The sequence below is a fragment of the Martes martes genome (genome assembly GCF_963455335.1).
Source record: "Martes martes genome assembly, chromosome: 3".
NCBI lineage: Eukaryota > Metazoa > Chordata > Mammalia > Carnivora > Mustelidae > Martes > Martes martes.
Genome location: NC_137890.1, coordinates 140,936,904 through 140,956,645, shown reverse-complemented (window position 1 = coordinate 140,956,645; position 19,742 = coordinate 140,936,904). Strand labels below are relative to the sequence as shown.

Genomic DNA, 19,742 nt, shown 5'->3' with positions numbered 1-19,742 from the left:
ATACTACAAATGTAGGGTTCTCTTTCCCTACCATTAACACTTTCCCCAAAATTAAGTTTCTTCAGTATATGTCAAAAAATTTTCTGCATACTCTAGCAAAAAATAAGTCTTTAGAAAAATAAGTGCCTGGCTCTCCTTTCCTGAATAATCTTTCTTGGAGATTATTCCACAGTAATGCATGTGGATTCACTTAAATCCTTTCTAGGATTGCATGCAGTCCTATTAATATATGTATATAATGTATGTAATCAATTCCTCATTGATGGATGTTAGATTGCTGCCAGTTTTATTTGATGGTTGGTTTTGTGTACTTTCCCAAGTATATCCAGAGTTTCAGCCTTGGAACTAGTGGGCCAGTGGGTAGCTACATTTTTTATTTTTTTAGATATTGTTAAATTACCCTCCAAGAGTTTGCACCAACTGACATTCTCACAGAACATTTTCTCCACACCCTTACCAGTGCTGCACACTGTGAAATCTTCTAAGTCCTATCTCATTGTTAGAATGAATCTTTACAGGTCATTAGAATATTATTGAGCCCCTTAGAGTACTTTAATAGCTTCAAAAAAGCAAAAATAACAGTTCTCAATCAGAATACCGTTTTCCAGGAATTAGACTATTTCTTAAACAGGATCTGTTTATTCAAACAATTCCTTCCTTCCTTCCTTCCTTCCTTCCTTCCTTCCTTCCTTCTTTCTTTCTTTCTTAAGATTTATTTATTTATTTATTTATTTGAGAGAGAGAGAGTAAGCAGGGGCGGGGTAGGGGGAGAGGAAGAGAATGAATCTTAAGCACACTCATGCTGAGCGTGGAACCTGACATAGGGCTTGATCCCATGACCCTAAGATCATGACCTGAGCCAAAATCAAGAGCAGAACACTCAACTGACTGAGCCACCCAGGAGCCCCAATAATACTTCATTTCTTTCATGCTCTTTTCTTTCTTAATTTTCTGAATTAGATTTTAATTAAAGAAGTCCTGTGCTAGTTATAAAAAGTGAGATAATATGGAGATAAGATAAAGATGTAAATAGTATCTCAGTCCCTTTCTCAATCCTACCCTCCTGAAGTTACCAATCATACTGACCTGCTACATTTCTATCACAGTTTTCTCCATGGTCAGACAAACTCATGGAGTATTTTTTATTTTATTATTTTTGTGTGTTTTACTCAGTTTTCCAACTGGCTTTTTCACTTAATCACATATAGTGGTTTTTCTGAGGCAGAGGATGAAGGTTCAGCTTATTCTTTTTAGTAACTAATTTTAGTCATTAAATGTAGTGTGGAGATTTCTGTAGTTTGTTAAAATATTGCCATGTAGGTAGACATTCAAATTGTTTCTAATAGTGCTGTACTTAATATTTCATATATATGATTGCTTTTATTTCTATAGAGTAGATATCCAGAAGTAGAACTGCAAGGTCATGGGAAATATGTATTTGTAATCTTAATAGATGTTACCCAGTTGTTTTCCAAAAGGGTTGTAGCAAATCACACTAACATGAGTAGTATGTTCAAGAACGTTTTTACCTGGCTCCTCCCCAGCTCTGGATGTTACCACTTTTTTTTTTTTTTTTTAAGATTTTATTTACTTATTTGACAGAGAGAGGTCACAAGTAGGCAGAGATGCAGGCAGCAAGAAAGGGGGAAGCAGGCTCCCTGCTGAGCAGAGAGCCCGATGCAGGGCTCGATCCCATGACCCTGAGATCATGACCTGAGCCAAAGACAGAGATTTAACCCACTGAGCCACCCAGGCGCCCTGGATGTTACCACTTTTTAAATGTTTGCTTATATGGGGACACCTGGGTGGCTCAGTGGGTTGGCCTCCAACTCTTGGTTTTGGTTTGGGTCATGATCTCATGCATGGTGGGATCAGGCATCCCCTCCCCTTCCTGCAGGGCTCCAGGCTCAGCGTGGAGTCTGCTTGAAGATTCTCTCCCTGTGCCCCCTTTCCTCTCCTCAGACAGTGAGCGCTGTCTCATTCTCTCAAATGAATATATGACTCATTTTAAAACTGTTTGCTAATATGATGAAAGTAACATCTCATTGTTATTTGATTTTCTTTCTCCTTATGAATGAAAATTAGCAGTTTTTTCTAATACTTTAATTAGCATTTACATTTCATCTCCAGCCACTTGCTTTTTTTTAATACCCTTTGCCTATTTATACTGTGTTTTTGTAAAATTTGTTTATATGAGGTTTTAAATGTCTGTTATGTATTATAAATACCACTTCTCTCATTTTTGGTCATTTGACTTTATTTGCATGATTTTTTGGCATATGAAGTTTTATTTTTATGAAGTTAAATATTCCTGTCTTACCCCATATGATTTTGGGGTTGCTTGTCTTCTTACAGAGATTTCTATCATCCCAAGATTATAAACATATTCTTGTAGTTTATCTTTACATAATTGGGGTTTTTCTACATTGATTATAGGACAGGTGTGGTGTGTGTATGTGTATGTGCACACGTAGTTTGAGATAGTAATCTTGTTTTGTTTTCTCTAATTATACCAGCAGTTCTTTTCTCATTGAATGAAATTCTACCTTTGTCATAATTAGGAAGTTCCCATATATACTAGCATCTGGCTCTTTAATTCTTATTACATTTCAGGGCTTTATTTGATTTGGGAAGAAAGTTTTGAAACAGGAAAATCTATTACAGTTCTAAATATAACCTTCAGGAATAGAAAATGAGACAACCTCAATTTTTTCAGCTCCCTGCAATGGAAGGAGCAAGAATATAGAATTCCATTCCTGTTCTTCACTCATTAATTATGTAACCTTGAGCAAGTCATTTATTTTGCCTCTCCCACCATTAGATTGCTCAACCCAGTACTGTTCTGTACTTTTGTAAGGATTAGAGAAAATATATGAGAGTGCCTGACCCACAGTTGGCATTTATTCAGTGGTACCTAGTATTATTATTAGTGCTATGACTTAACAAGAAATAAGGAAGTAAGAGGTTTAGTATCAAATTGTACCTGTTTGAAACATAAGCAGATGTATTTCTTCATGAATGTATATTATATACAAGAGAAAAAAAATTCTAATTGTGGTAATTTAATAATTCTTTCAGATAAATAGATTAATCTGAACATAATATTAACATATTCATAACATAACATAATAATAACATATTCAAATCTGGCCCTTTTTTTCCTAAAAACATGTCTCTTTTTTATCTTTTTTCCTAATGAGAGCCATATAGACCTAACACAAGTAGAAAAGCAACAGCATGTAACTCTGCTTTTTTAGGTAAGTGGGGGAAATACAACTATTAAATAAAGGTAACAAAGAGTAAATGAAAATTGCTTTTATACACTAACCAGTGGAAGGAGCAGGGTATCAGAGGATAAAGCAGAAGAGGCAGAGAAAGAGAAACCTTGAGTGTAGAATGACAAAGGGCACACTGCAAACCTGAAGACTGCAGTGGGCATGAGTCTGGACACAGCCATATTGAGGCTGGACTTGACCTTTAACTAGACATGCCCCAATTCTGTCCTAAGGCTTTAGCGCTCTTTGTAGATTAGATATATCCTATGGCTATCAATAATGTATTGATTTTTTTAACCTTATTTCTCACAAATCCCAGGACGTGTTCTGGAGGTTTAGAAAGGCAAGATAATGTTATGGAGCCATACGGATAAAATGTAAAATTAAAAAGTTCATAAGACAAAAATAAGTTCAACACCTCTTATACCTCTTGAGCCAGATAATAGGCCTTTACAGTGAACCATTTAATTGGCTGGGCCCAACCATTAAATGTACATTCTAATTCTACTAATTCCCCACACACTTTAGCCACAAAATATCTGCAAAACTTAAAGAACAACTATAAACTAAGCTTAGTAATTAAAAAAGTATCATCATAAGAAAAGATCTACCTGTGCTGGTTGGTATTTGTTTCCTTTTCCCATTACATTTCATTAAGTTACTAACCAAATCTTAAATTAATCATTTTTTAAATTAGCCTTATTCCCTAGTGCTACTTATTAGACCTACCAAAGAAAGGAAGATTTAATTTAGCCTTTGTTTCTTTTACCATTTTTATGGATTTTGCTGTACTTGCTATAACCGGTCCACATGGAGGAAGTGGAAGATTGCTCATTTATTTTTCTCAGTTTTCTGTTTCAGCAAGTAATGATTTATTTGCATTATTATCATATACTGTGCAGTCAATTAACTCTCAAATAAGCATCTAACATTACGTGATATGCATCATTGATCTTACTAATTTTGAAATATTTATGTACTATAAAACCAGATAAATTGTTAATGTTGTCATTATTATTTTTCATGATTTCTTAATGAACTTTGAAGTAATTGCTAGTAAAATTTTCAAGATATTACATTTTAAAGAAAAATTTCATTGTGTTTTGACATTAATTCTACCAAATAACTTATCTTGTTGGAAAAATGACAACAACACTTATTGTCACCTGCAACTGACACTGGCTCCAGGTATCCATTTTCCGTGTTGTCACCCTTCCTCAGTATTTATTTTAGTGCTAGGATTCCTCCAAGTATACATAATTTAAGCAGCAGTAAAACCTCAACTAATAAAAGACAACTAGAATTATTTATATTTACATGTACACGCACACATATATATTCTGCGTTTTAGGAGAAAAAATAAATGGAAATAAAACAAGGCATTGCTAGTTCAACAACTTAAAATGTTGGTCAGTTGGAGGGCAGGTTTTCAAAAATGGCGTGCCACTCCTGGGAAACTCCTCATTTTCTCTGAGCCAGGGTATGAAGCCCAAGAGATCGGAGAATTCAACAGGTAGAAGTAGATATGAGCAATTGTGGGGTGGGGAGAGGTAAGCAGTGGCATGAGATAAGTCATACTAATGGCAATAGATCACAGTGTCACTGAAATTATGTGTACATTATTTATTTAAAAAAAATAAAATCTTAATTTGCCCATGTTACCATGAATAATAGGAAATTCCTGATAGAGCTAATTTGTTGGGACACCTGGGTGGCTCAGTCAGTTAAGCATCTGCCTTCCACTCAGGTCGTGACCCTGGCGTCCTGGGATCGAGTCCCACATCGGGCTCCTTGCTCAGCAGGGAGCCTGCTTCTCCCTCTGCTTACTGCTGCCCCTGCTTGTGCTCGCTCTCATTCTTTCTCCCTCTGGCAAATAAATAAATAAAATCTTGAAAAAAAACTAATTTGTTTAAAGAGCAGTCTACAAAATTATGGGAAACCCAGGTTCTAGTCCCAGCTCTGCCCCCACATAGCCTATGACTTTAAATAAAAGTAGAACATTATTTTGTACCATTAATTACCTGCATTGTAAGGATATGATCATTATCATATCCGAAATGCTTTAAGAGCCTAAAATAGGATCAGCCGTAATATATTATGCCTGTCTCTGTTATAAATACTCAGGAATCAGTTAGTTTAAAAATTTATGCAATCAATTATAAATACAAATAAAATGTGCTGTATAAAATTCACCCTGAATGAATTAGCAGGGTTTTCTTGTTTTGCTTTTGCAGGAAGCTGGAAGGATACTAAGATTAATGAAATGGATTCCACTCTTCTTTAAGAAGAATCCAACTTGGTATTGAGCACGTGTGTTGGCAAGCACTTTGCCCAAAGGCTAGATAAAGGGATGTAGACATTCATGGGAGGGTAATACTTCAGGGTTATGGAACAACATGAGAAAAAGCTTTGAGCGGTATGTATAGAAAATCATAAATAGTTCAGTCTAGGTGCATGAGGGAGAGTGACAGCAAACCAAGAAAAATATTTGTTTGAGGTTGGGAGGGGAAGGGTACACCACCTTGGGTCTTAAAATACAGCTGAGTTGACTTCATAAGTTATTTTATGGGTGGGGTAGGAAGGTCATGGTGCACAATGGTTAACCCTATGGAATTAGGAGTCAAGGTCATTTGATTTCAAATCCTGGTTTTGAATGACCTGGGGCAAGTCAGCCCTCCATGGAATAAGGGTAACCCTGACTACTTTGCTGGCTGAATGGGAAGTTAACCAAGTAGAGCATTTAGCAGAGATCCTAGAGCCCAGACAGCTCTCAGTAGAGAATAGAGATTATTGGTGATTAGAATTGTGTTTTCAATAGATATAGCTAGAAAAAATGTGAGAAACAGAGGCAAGGCCTTTTACCACCATGGTGGGTGAAGACAAGAGAGAAGAATTACTACAGTAGTTCAAGGTTAATGGGAGCCTGAATTAGGGGGAATGGCAGGAATGGTGGGGAAGGGAATGGATTCAACCCATGTTAGAAAGGCAGAGTGACAGGATTTAGGAAAACATTTACCTTGAGAAGCAGGGGGAGTGAAAAAAAAGGAAGGAAATTGTGAAAACACTTCTGGTTTGAGCCTGTGTGAGAAGAGAAGGCTGGTTCCATTAGGACACTGGTCCTTGATGTTCTGCTTGCATGAGATCTCCTGAAAGACTTGTCCAAGCACAGGTGGCTGGACCCTACCCCTTCTGATTCAAAGAAGCTTCCAGGTAGTGTTGATGCTAATGCTGCTGGTTCGGGGCACACACTTGGAGAACCACCACAGTAGAGCAAGAGCACAGGAGGCAGGAGAGGTACTGCAGAGTGGAGGACGCGTCTTCAGGTACAGCCACTTAGCCAAACATTGAACCTGACCAGAGATCGTGAACTTGTGGGTCACCAGTGTGTATGGACCTGAGTGATGGTCAGATTGCCAGGTGAGAGATTAAAGAGCCAACAGCAATGAGTTAGCATTAAGGCGACACTTTTTTTTAAAGCCATCAGCGGTGCTATAAAAAATGCTCAGACTTTACCTGTTTACATCGATGTTCTCATCTGCACCTGGTTCTAGGCAGAAAGCTTTCCTGTGGGTTTTAATGTAAACCTCTCTTCCTTTATTTTGATTTCTAACAAAGGAGCTTTGGTGTTACAGATATGAACCTGAGCTTCACAATAAACATTTAGAGCATCTGGTAAACTTTGCTGTTCTCTGCTTCATTAAAACTGAAGGATAAGAGGGGCACCTGGGTGGCCCAGTCATTACTTGTCTGCCTTCGGTTCAGGTCATGATCCCAGGATCCAGGGATCGAGCCCCGCTTCAGGCTCCCTGCTCAGTGGGAAGCCTGCTTCCCCCCTCTCCTACTCCCCCTGCTTGTGTTCCTTTTCTCTCTGTGTCTCTGTCAAATAAATAAATAAAATCTAAAAAAAAAAAAAAATTCAGGATAAGATATCAAAGCTAGAACCTAGTATAATCTTGTGTGGTTTGGTAGGATAAAACAATAAAGATCTTATTGTTGCTCATCCTTATTGGAATGTTAGCTAGTATAACCAAAAAATCAGACAGTAATTATTATCTTGTATTTTTCCTTTATCTTAAGCAAGATCTAAATGTAAGAAGCAATGGGCATAGTATAGGCCATAGTCCAGCAGAGGTGTGCTAATCAGATGTACCCTTCATATCTTCAGAGTGGGATGAGGTCAGCAGTTTCCATTTGAAGGTTAATCCTTTGTGGTACCCTGCCTTTTGTGAATATTCTGTCTGGACAAAAGTAATTAAAATTTTGTTTTCTAGTGTATAAAATATATTACTTCAACCATCCCTAATTACAATAAATGAGCTTTCTTTTTCAGTATTGCCTAAGTTGTGTTCTGCAAGACACTATTGTTTTCTTGAGATGTTAATAGTTGTTCTTTGCAAATGAAAAAATGTGCTTAGTAAACTGATTTCCTATTGATAGGACTTCTCAGAACTTTTAATATGCTAGTGTTGCCATGAATCTCCAAAATTTTGGAATCTTCTGGGCAGCATTTCCCAAACTGTGTTGACCTTTCCTTTCAGGGCATATTTTATGGGACACTGATGTTCTCAGAGCACAGTTAGAGAAAGGCAGTGTTAGTTGTTTAAGTCTTTTTAATTTTGAATTTCCTTTTAACAAAGGGAACTAGCCAGTATAAGAGAGATGGACATGATATGCCTAGCATTTCTACAATTAATTATGTACAAATTAAAGACTGCCAAGTAGACCTTCTGATGATTTGTCAGTTATTAAAATGTGATAGAAAGTCAGGGCATTTAATCTCTTCTACATTACTGACTGGTTATTTGGAGGCTGAGAAGTTCAAGGACCCTTTGAAAATGTGGTTTCTTTGTTTTTGTAGCAGCCTAGATTAAAGAACAGTGCTTATTTGCTCTTCAATAATCATTTTTAAAATAGTTCCCTAGACCTGGCTCAAGACCCTCAAGACTCAAAGGTATGATCATGACCATAATTTACTCATATTCTGAACATGAGAAAGAGAAAAAAAAAGCTATAGCATATCTTGAGAGCAGGACCTATCCAGCACAAACCTATATACTTTAAAAATCTAATATTTTGTTTGGTGATAGTCTCTTAGTGATAACAAAACTCCCCCCCCCCCATCCCGGCATACTAGGGCAAGAAAGTAAATTATTTTTTGGAAGATTTTTAAGCAAAAGTGATTGAAATAAAAATGCTTTCTTCCTTCACCACTGATTGTACCATATAATGATCATGTCCGTTTTCAAACCAGTACTTGTACTTCCTGCTGAGATTTATAGTCATAGAAAGGCATGTTGATCCATGGTGTGTGGTACATGTTCTGCTGTGTGAAATGATTTTTAGCACACAGATGAAGCCCTTTAAAAATTATCACATATTTTAATGTATATTAAGAAAATTATAAAAAGCTTTGGAAACCAGAATTTTAATTATTTTAATACCTGAGACACTGCGTTTTCAAAACGAGTCAGTTTAAAGAAAAATATTTGGCAGAAGATAGTATAGGTCAAAGGGGAAGGAAGCAGAGATTGAGGAGTCCTGAGATCAAGAAGATGCTTTCTGACGAGAAAGATTTGAGCCTTATACTGAGAAGAAACACTGAAGAGTCAGGAAAAAGAAGCAAAATCCTGGAGGAGGCCAGAGGGTGTGGAAAGGCTAGCTGTAGACAGGAAGGGACCACTCCCTCCACTGAGTCTGGAAGAGAGTTGAAGATTAGTTGAACGTGGGGACAGGAAGGAAGTTGGGGTATCATCGCTCATGGCCTGCTGTGATACCCACTGCTCGCTCTTAATTGTCATCATCACGGCAATAATAACTGTTATACCTATTCCTGAAGCAGTAAATTGGAATAACTAGAAGAAAATAGATAATAGTGATGCAAGTGGGCAACCGTAGTTGGACTGCATGAGCCTCAAAGCACAATGAGCTTTTGCACGTATTTGGAAGAATAATGGTTTTTATCAATTAAGGAAAAAAAGAGCACAACATACTAATATCAAGAATGTAAGAGGAAATGTTATTCCAAGTCTTAACTGGCATGATGACAATGAGAAATATTATAAACAACTTTATGCTAAGAAGTAGAGATAGTGAGGAGCCAGGACTTTGGGGTACTTCAGGTCTAGGCTGTGAAGAATGTATAGTCTTCACGAGAGAACATGGCACAGATAAAGCGCTATTTTCAGAAAGAACTGTATTTCATTTAACTTCTTAGTGATGGGGAATATTCTGAGCAAATAATGAAGAGTTTATAAGGAAAGAATTTGCAAACTGGAATGAGGCTTCCAGAAGGCACAGTTGGAAAGAGTCAGGAGATAACGTCACTGCTGGCCATCAATGAGGACATATGAAGGGTAAGAGAGAGACTAGGAGGCCAAGGAAAGTAAGGTATGCCCTGTTTTCAGTGCCAAGAGCAGAGTCCTTGAAGCTAAGGTGGAGTTCTTCCTGCTTATTAAAGAAGGTGAGAGGGGAAGTACTTAATGCTAAAAGCTTCCTGGAGCTTCTGGAAACCAGAAGAAATAGACAATAGCCTCATGACTAGATATGCAGGGTCCATAATGCTTGTTTGGAAAGAACATTGAATCACCAATGCAAGGCCTCATTTAGGACTGAGGTAGGTGCCTGGGAGTTTGAGTAAAGAAAAGTAAACCTAAATAAGAAGAGAGGAAGATAGAAATTCCACTGCCAATGAGCAGTTGGAACAGGTTGCTACATATGATAAAGAACTAACTAGAAGTCTCAGAAATGGAAAATATGGAAATGGAAAACAAGGAGAATCGATGAGATAAACCCTTAGCAGGGCACATAAAGAAGTACTGAGTTGAAAGTAATACTGAGAAACTTCTCCAGAATATAGCTCAGAGAAACTAAGAGAAAATATGAAAAATCTGTTAAGATTCTCATTTCTGACATACCCTAGCCAGTCCTTTCCCTGAAGGAAACTAAATATGCTGAGTAAAATCTTCTGCATTGTTGTTGTTATTTTTTTTTAAAGCAGAGCTAAGCTGGAAAGAAAGTATTCACAGAAACCAAAACTGAAATGAAAGTGGGAATCTTAAACTAAGTAAGCAATAAGTAAACCTGGCTTTCACCTTGAAGGTACCTGACAAACCTAGGTGATCTTGAAAAGGCCATTTGACAGCTACATCCTACTTACCAACTGAGGGCTGCCCAAGGTGGGGAATCTTAGTGGGAAATCCCTTACCCAAAGCTAAAATTTTACAAAACTACATTAGTATAAGGGTAATAAGAAACCTGCCCCATAGAGGAGGACAAGCCTGGGTGCTAGAAGTAAGGAACATTCTCACACATGTGAGAATTTGATACCTATGATTTACAAAAATCTAAATGGCCAATAAACATATGAAAAGATGTCGGTTATCAGGAAGATACAAATTTTTAAAAATGCATGGTAGCTTCCCGTATTTATCAGATTTACCTTAAAGGGAAGTGTGGGGGGCACCTGGGTGTCTCAGTGGGTTAATAAGCCTCTGCCTTCTGCTCAGGTCGTGGTCTCAGGGTGCTGGGATCGAGCCCCACATCGGGATCTCTGCTCAGCAGGGAGCCTGCTTCCCCCCCCCTCTCTCTCTCTGCCTGCCTCTCTGCCTACTTGTGATCTCTGTCTGTCAAATAAATAAATAAAATCTTAAAAAAAAAAAAAAGGAAGTGGGTATTTAAGCCCCCAAACACAAATTGACGTCCAGGATAATGTGGAGAAACTGGAACTCTGTCCTCTACTGCTGACTGGAATATGAATTGGTACAACTACTTGGGGAAGTAGTTGTGATGGTCATCATCCCGTAAAGATGTGCATTACCTTCAGCCCAGTAATTCCATTTGTAGGTTTCTGCTATGGAAAAGTCAGGCACACGTGCACACGTACAAGGATGCTTATGTGGCAGCAGGCTTAGAATTGCACACAATTGGAAACCACCCAAAGATTCATCATGTTGAGAACATAAATACATTGCACTCTAGCTGTGCAATAGAATACTGCTGAGCAAGGAAAATAAATGAGTTCTGTGTCTACAGATATTGATATATCTCAAAATCATAATTAAAGCAGTCTGCACAGTATTACCACTGATGTAACTTATGTGAACACGCAGGGCAATACTATATGTCATCTGTGGATCTGGAGATAATGGAGTAGTAATAATAATATAAAATACTCACGTGAATATCAAACACAAATTCAGGTTAATGGTTTCTTCTGAAGAGGGAGGGAGAGAGAGAAATAGGATCCGTTTGAGAGAAACCAGGGTATTTCAGTATATCTGTGATACTTTGTTTCTCAAAAAACCTGAAGCAAATGTGGCAAACCATTAAGATTTACTATAACTGGGTCAGGTTCTCAAAGCTCGTTGTAATAATGTCTACTTTTTCTGTACGTTCGAAGTACCTCATGGTATTTAAAAAGTAAGAATAAGAGGAAATATCTCTCTTTATATAAAAAGAGGCCCCCCCCCCCAAAAAAATACTGTCTTAGGTTGGGTTCTCACTGATATGGAGTTTTGGGTGCAGAGTATTTATTACAGATAGATACTTGTGGAGGAGAGGGGAAGGAAAAGCAGGATTGGTTAGAGGAAAAGTTCAATACTCTGCAGACTGGCCCAGCCCATGGGGAGCTCTGGAGCAGTAGACTCCCCCTTTGTACACCCACCTCAGTCAATGGCTGGCTGCAACCTGCCCAGAGGGCATGCCCTTGAGCTAGCTGTTCTCTGCTGCTGAGGCACCCCTGAGGGCCTGAGAGCTGGGGCAGCAAGTGCTTCCCTGGGCTTCCTGCCCAGCTCTGTCCACCATACAAAGCATGAAAATGAAGCTTTGTTTTCTCCTATTCCTTTGGCTCACTGTGAAAGTATTTATCAGTGTATTTACCTGAGAGAGATGAGGTAAACATAAAAAAAAGCTTTCAAACACATGTGAACACACTCCATTTTATAGCATATTAGTAGCCTTGACTTTCTTTCTAAGTTTGTTTATGGTCTTGTGTGCCAGAATTTAAGAGGAAATTGTCATATGCTAAATCATTGGCAAATGCATTTAATGTTTTGTTCGTTGTCTTCTCAAAGGAGAATAAATACAGGGTCCCCTTATAATTCAGATGCACAGTTTTGGATACTGGTTTAAAGATTAGCTTTACAATGTAAGTTTAATAAACCAGAGTGTATGGTAAAATACGAATTTTATATTTATAGGTGGTATCTCTGTGTAATCATCATAATGAGTGTTAACTTTAGAAATGATTAGGTGGGTTTTTGTCTGACTGTGTAATACTATCTTCTTCATCAAGCAGTCTAAGAAGCTGGTAGAGACAGAATTGTCAAATTTTTATATCCTGCTCATCCATTTTGGTGTGAGTCCCATATGGGTGTTCAATTTATATTTTGTAGGTGTGATATTAATGATTTTACAACAAAGCATACATATATTTTCCTTATAAATATTCACAGGTATTAGGTAACCTTTACAAATTTCATTCTTTATATCTTCCTGATACTCTGCTTTCAGGGCTTTAATGACATCCTGCTTATGAGAAGCAGGAGCAAACAATGAGCAGAATGATTTTGATAAAAGGAGCTTGTGATGTTCAATATTCTGGGTCCATGGCCAGTAGTGATATAATGCGGACTTTACTCAGGCTGTATGAACGTTGAAGGAATTACCCAACTTTTAAATGAAAAATGTAGGTACATCATGGGTACATAGATTCTTCTAACAACTCGACTACTGCAAATGGTTTCTATAGGTGCTTCAGTCAAGATTTCTAGTTGCAAGAAAGAGACTGACATAGCTAGTTATGCAGAAAAAGGCATTTATTAAGCAAGTATTTGTGATTTCCCACATTTGTTGCAAGGGCTGGAGAACAAGCTCTGAGATTTAACTTCCAGAAACAGTGTCTAAATCTGTGGCACAAAATTGGGTAAAGAACCACCAATGCTGCCACCAGGCGTCAACATAGCAGTTTGTGGAAATGATTTCTGTAATAGGAACTTGACCTGACACATGTTGCAGGGCAGCAAGAAGGTGAAAGAGAAAATAAGCTTCGTGTTTTCTGATGTCAGAGTCTTAGTTTTAGTGCCTGAGTCACAGTCTGACATCTTGGCAGAGCCAAAGTCATTGTATCTCTGCTTCTGAGGGAAGGAATTACGGGACAGTCAGTTCCAGCTTCTGCCTTCAAGTGGGAAATTTCCCAACCATTTCCTTGAAAGGATGCTCAAAAGGTCATAGACAGCCATGAACATGACAGAAATCTCCTGAAATGGAGTTTTTTTGTATGAATGAAATTTTTTTTCTGTTCTAATTTGAAACATACTTTAATCCTACCATGGTAATTTTCGGCCATCCCCAGATGAAGAAAACACAGCAGCCCTCCATCCCTAGTAGCCACTGAACTCAGAACATAAAGGTAATGTGAGGGCTCTGAGAATATTTTTGGATTCACAGGTGATCCATTTCTGGCCCAACTTGATACACGCAACCAGTCTTCTGGGATAAGAGTAGATAACAAACAGCTAAGTAAAATAATTGAAAGAATGGAAGTGTGTCACAAGAAATACGATGCTGTTTAAGAGCAAAGAAAGACCCAAATATGAGATAAGCATAAGACTATTTGCCCTTAAAATCAATTATCTTAGCCTGATACTGAATGTTGTAAAGTTATTATCTATCTGGTCTTCCGTTGCTAAACATTTATTAAGAACAGAGGTCTAGGAAATGTTAAGCAGAGATAGGAAGCGTCCCACTTTGATCATATTGTACAACATTATTGAGCCAAATATTATTCATTCAGGCCATGCCCTATATACCCACACCAGCTGGGCTCATTAAAAAAGTGTTCTCAGTATCAGAAAGCAGTTAAGGAGTTCAGGGACTGTATCTTAGAAATCATTCTAAGAATAGTTTGAAGAATTTACAAAGCTAGTGCTGTCAGTAATAGCGTGTTTGCCTGATTCCACATGGAGCTAATACACATCAGTTAAAATGTTTTAATTTTTTGCATGACAAACAAATTATGTATATATTGTCATAAGCAGTTTTTAAGGTAGTTTTATTTCTGATTAGTTTCTAGGTTTAGGGTTCACATACCTGGTATTTTGAACTAGCAGTCATTGTCCAGTTAAACTACTTACAGTTCGGCATTTGCCTTGAGTAGACTTATAAGGAGGTAATATGGTACAGGGGAGCTTGGGGTGTTACTGAAGATGTTATTTGTGGCTTAAAACCTTTGGAGTATACTTGATTTGATCTATAGATGTTTTATAGCATAGCATTCTTCCTGTTTGTTAAAAACTTGTCAAGGTAACAATGAGATAAGTACAAATAAAGTTAAAGCATCTTTTCCTATGATAGAACTTACTTGCCTTCATAATGCAGCATAGAATGAATAGGATCATTTCTTTAAACAATCTTCCCAGCTTTTAAATACCATTTTAAATTCTATATTGTGTCTCAGACTTTATTTTTCCTTCCCTCACACAGTGACACATGAACAATGAACATGTTATTTCATAACAACAGAAAAATTTTATTGCTTCTATTGAAGATAAATATAGCAAGATTTTTTCTGGAGGTTTGGAAGGATTTTTTTCCCTTAACAATTACAAGGCTCTGTATCAAACGTGATAAAGTGATTCTCATCATGGGAATTTACATGTTTTCAGTACAGTGTGCAGGATTAAAAAAAGTAGCTCTTGAGGCTATAGAGCTTACATTGGTTGGTAGGCCCCTGATGCAGACACATTAAGGACTCTGCAGATCTTAACATTGAATAGAGAGCACTGTTTGCAAACCTCAATTAGAAGAACAGACTGAAAAGCAACTAAATATCTGTGTTTCCCATCCCAAACAAAACTCAATATTCTAGTGCCTTTCAGTTTGAAAAAAGCACAAATTGGTAGGTTATCTAGACCTGCAATTCCACCCAAAACTTTTTAATTTCTCGAAGCCACACTAGATACAGTGCTATGTTATGGGCATGTTCCTGTGTTTCCTGTGACATGCATTCACATATATATCTGTCTTGGCACCTTATATGCCTTTTATTTCCTTGAATCACAGGAGCTTCAGTTTCAACGACTCACCCGAGAACTGGAAGTGGAAAGGCAGATCGTTGCCAGTCAGCTAGAGAGATGTAGGCTTGGAGCAGAATCCCCCAGTATCGCCAGCACCAGGTACAGGGCCAACGGCTCTATCTTTTTGTACTCCTTCAAGTTCCATGCCTTATTAAGTTGTCCTGGATGCAGCAAATGATTCTCTTAGTTTTGTCACTGTTAACTTACCTTTCTGAATTGGACACCAAAACTGTCAATTTATCCTAATTTGAGAAGCCTCTTGCAATATTGATTATCCTTCAGTCCTGTGCTTAAAGTGTTTTATATGGCATTGGTAAGTTTCTGTATGCTACTTTTAGAAGTTTGATTTCTCATATGTAGACACAGTTAATGGATGTTTTTCACAGTAATTACTAATTATTTGGCAAGGCTAATTTACTTTGAAAACCTGGTATTGATTTTTTTTAAACAAATATTTCTAAATGATAACATTTAAGTAGCTTTTAAAAATGTCTTCAGTTGACTTTGAGTTTTGCTAGAACTCTGTAAAACTGCCATACAAAATAATTAGTAGATGAAATAATTTAGTGTATTCACATAATAAATTGAAAACCAGTATATTACTGAAAAAAAGCCATGTTTAACCAGAATTATTGTTTTGTTTTTAAATGCCTCATAAGCTATTTGAAAACATAATTATTATAAAAAAAATTACTGCCATAAGCACCAAATGGTGAAATCACTGCTTATCCTATTTGTGAATTTCTTTCTTGTTAATTACATATTCTAGTAAGGCATACCATAAAATAACTTCTATTGCTTATATTTTTAAGCTTGGTTTCTTTATTCCTATGTAGGTATGTACCAACAGTAACTTGTCTCTTTAGTTATTTCTAACATCAGTATTGTTCTATTTGTCAGTATCATCTATTATTCTTAGCCAAGAAAACCTTCTTAGTGAATAGAGTGCTGTTATAGTTACTCTGTTCTGTCTAATTCTGTTGCTATGGATTGAAGAATATTAGGCTGATAAGTTGTGTTCTTATGAATTTTTTTCATCTCTGACCCTTAAGAGTTGTGCATATTGGTATGTTTAGTAAGGCATAAAGTAAACAAATAAGATTAATAAAACTTTTAAAACATAAATATTAAATTATGTGATCATTTTTTAGTTATCCAGGCAGTTTTGTAGGTTTTTTTTAGGAAGGGAAATTACAACCAGTGAGTAAAATTATAAATCAAATATTTCTAACTCTGGCTTTGTAGTTACTCAATGAAATAATTTATCAAGGAAGTTAAAGTTGTTAAAATTAATTTTAATTCTATTCAGTATTTTTATTCAGTATTTTTAAAAAGCTATCTGGATGTTTAACACCAAAAAGAACAATTCACAAACTCAATAATATGGTATTGTATATATTTCCAAAGACAAAGAACCACAGATTTAAAAATACATAATTTTATACATAGAAAATTTAATTCAACATTTAACAAATTCAGTTAGGACTTTTATTCTGGTTAATTTAGCTTATTAAACTAACATAGAAATTCTTGATAAAGCCCCAGAAATACTTGGTATATCAATAAAGTAAGTCAGTACTTTGAGAAAATGACAAACTAGAAAGGAAAATTCCCAGGTACTAGAAATAGGAGAGAAACTGAAAGCTAGACCCAGAAGCATTTGAGCTGCCTCTACAGGAGGCTTAGGGACAATCAACCCCTCCCCTCCAAAAGCACTGGAATCTTATATCTAATATCCACGCAGTGACCCAAGAATGAGGCCTTGTATATATTCAAGATGGTACATGTGTACTTAAGATTGCTGTATTAAGCTGCGGCCCTCAAAGGGCTGCACCCGTGGTAAACTCCTAACCTTGTACCACATGTGGATTTGGAGCCCGGATATAATTCTTCACATTGTTCAGAATCCCCAGCTGAGAAACTGGCATCACTAAAGATGAGCTCACAATCAGGTATTATTAAACTTGAGTCATGAGTCTCAGCTAGCAGAAGACTACGATTTAAAACTTGAAGAACATGCTATCCTTGGAGAAATTCTGATAGGTGTGCACAGTACGACAGGTACAAGGGTGTTCATTACATCATTATTTGCAAAAGTAAGATATGAGAAAGAACATGATTATCCATCAGGATGGAAATGGGAAATACACTGGATAAGTGGACTCAAGAACAGTTAAAATGAAGTAATTCAATTACATGTATGAACATGAACATCTTTGCAAAACAGACTTCTTGAGTGAAAACCACAAACTGTAAAAGAACAGATATAGGAGGATATCATTATGAACATTCTAAAAATATATGCAGCAGCAGTGTGTAATACTTAACCAGTGTTTGGTATTGTTCAGGAATGTATGTATATATAGTAAAAGTATAAAAAATAGTTGGAATGATACCAATTTAAGATAGTGGTACCTCTAGGAAGGAAGAGAGGAGGAAGCTATCAGAAATTAGGCATTAGCCAAATCTGTAACATGTTAGTTAAAATTTGACATCTAGAGCAGACATGACACAATATTAACATTTGTTTAAATGAGGAGGGTGGTTGATATGTGCATGGCTCTTAGATTATTTTCTGCACCTTAAGTTTTAAAATATTAAATAATCCTAAGGTTACATAGTTGAATTAGCTAATATCATAGGTTTGTTTAAAATGTTACTAAAAATACATGTTAAAGTATTTACTCTGAGTGATTTTGGTGTTTTATCTCTGGGTCTCAGTGCCTAGTGTGGTGTGTGACACGTCACTGGGCTCCGTCAGTGACTTTTGGGTGAATGAATGGATTTTTCAGAAGGGGAAGCTGAGTTGGCCAGAGAAAGAGGGAAAGCAGGCAGAGAGGTAATATAGGATTCCCCACTGTGTTTGTATTGGAGCACTAAGAGGTTCAGGTACCTAGGATGTGTCCTAAAAGAACCTAATGGTTTATGAGTTTGGAAGGGTAAAGCTGGCATGTTATTGGAGAACTGGGAGCTAAGGTGATGATAAGTAACCTTCATTAGGTCTTAAAGGAGACCTGTTGAAAGTTGGTTTTGGTGGCACCTGGGTGACCCAGTCGTTAAATGTCTGCCTTCGGCTTGGGTCATGGTCTCGGGGTCCTGGGATCAAGCCCCGCATCGAGCTCCCCACTCAGCAGGAAGCCTGCTTCTCCCTCTCCCACTCCCCCCACTTGTTTTCATTCCCTCTCTCACTGTCTCTCTCTCTCTCTCTCTGACAAATACATAAATAAATTTTAAAAAAAAGAAAGTTGTTATTTGGAGGTAGTTGTCCTGTTAGTGTAGTGCATAGGTCGGAATGAAAAGAGACCAGGCAGCAGGCCAGGAATTTATTGTGGAATCTTAGGGTTATGAGAAAGGCTGGTTTTGTCATTCAGTGAATTAGAATCATGAATGATCCATTTTGATTGTCCTACTGACATGTCACATTGGATTCTCCTATATTCTTGATATCCCCAACATAATGCTAACCTTTCCTTACAGCCTTTCCCAAGTTTCTCTGGGAAGGTCATTTCTCTTTGTCTGAACTCATAGCTGTTTGTGCCTTTGTCAATTCTCCTATGAGATGGTAAGGCCCACCCCACCCCCACAGCCCCAGCACAGTGCCTGGTGCTCAGCAGGCAGGCTCCCAGACAAATGCTCATTGAATGAATAATGAACCTCAGCAAAGCCCTGTGTGTTTTAAGCTCATCAAGTAAGCGTGCTTCACTGGGAGGTTATCTGCTTGGCATCTTTGGGTTTCTGTCTACCCTTTATCATACCTGCTCTCTCTTTCAGTGTGCTTCCCGGTGGACCTCAAGAAGACTACTGACACAGTTACTTTGCTCTGTGACCACCAGGTTTCCACACTAGCAAGGAGCCCATTAGAAAGCAATGTTAGTGAAGGGAGCATAGGTTTTTGTCACTTGAGAGACCCCTCTGTGTCTTCCAGTCCCCACCAACTGTCACTCTCAGAACAAGAATCTAAAGATACAGAGAAACAGAAATTAGCTCTCAGACCCAGGGTCTCTTCCTTGTCAGCCATTTCTGATTTGCTCAAAGGAAGTTAAAAGTGCGACCACTGCTTATGGCCATGAAGTTTCCTTTGGATTCAGGTAGTTCTTGTGTGAATTGAGTGTAGTCAGCAGAACAGGGGACTTGATAACTAGTTATCTTTCATATTGTTTTATTGAGATCTGTGGCAGAGTTGGTAAGGTGACCTGTAAGATTTTCTTAGGTTTCCTAGTCCAAAGATGATGTTATAATAACCCAAAGGGAAATTAAAAGCTTATTTTTATTAACTTTTTCTCTTGTTCAAAGCATTTGCTATTATTGTCCTTACCCTGTGAATAAGAAGGCAGAGGCAGTAGCATGAGGTCCTGTTTAATAAAGGATTCTTACATTGTGCTAAATGATATGC

The 19,742-nt window shown here is 37.4% G+C and overlaps 1 protein-coding gene across 10 annotated transcripts in view; it reads left to right on the top strand.

Moving 5' to 3' along the window:
- PKP4 (plakophilin 4) overlaps window positions 1–19,742 on the top strand; it is a gene marked incomplete at its 3' end in the record, with an annotated part of 243,502 nt that overhangs the window by 119,578 nt on the left and 104,182 nt on the right. For 9 of the 10 annotated variants that reach the window (XM_080797917.1, XM_080797913.1, XM_080797918.1 and 6 more), the window contains exon 3: window positions 15,336–15,448. The exons of the other annotated variant lie outside the window; for it this stretch is intronic. In XM_080797917.1, coding sequence (XP_080654043.1) covers window positions 15,336–15,448 — 113 coding nt within the window. The remainder of the gene's footprint in view (window positions 1–15,335; window positions 15,449–19,742) is intronic. 10 annotated transcript variants of the gene reach the window in all.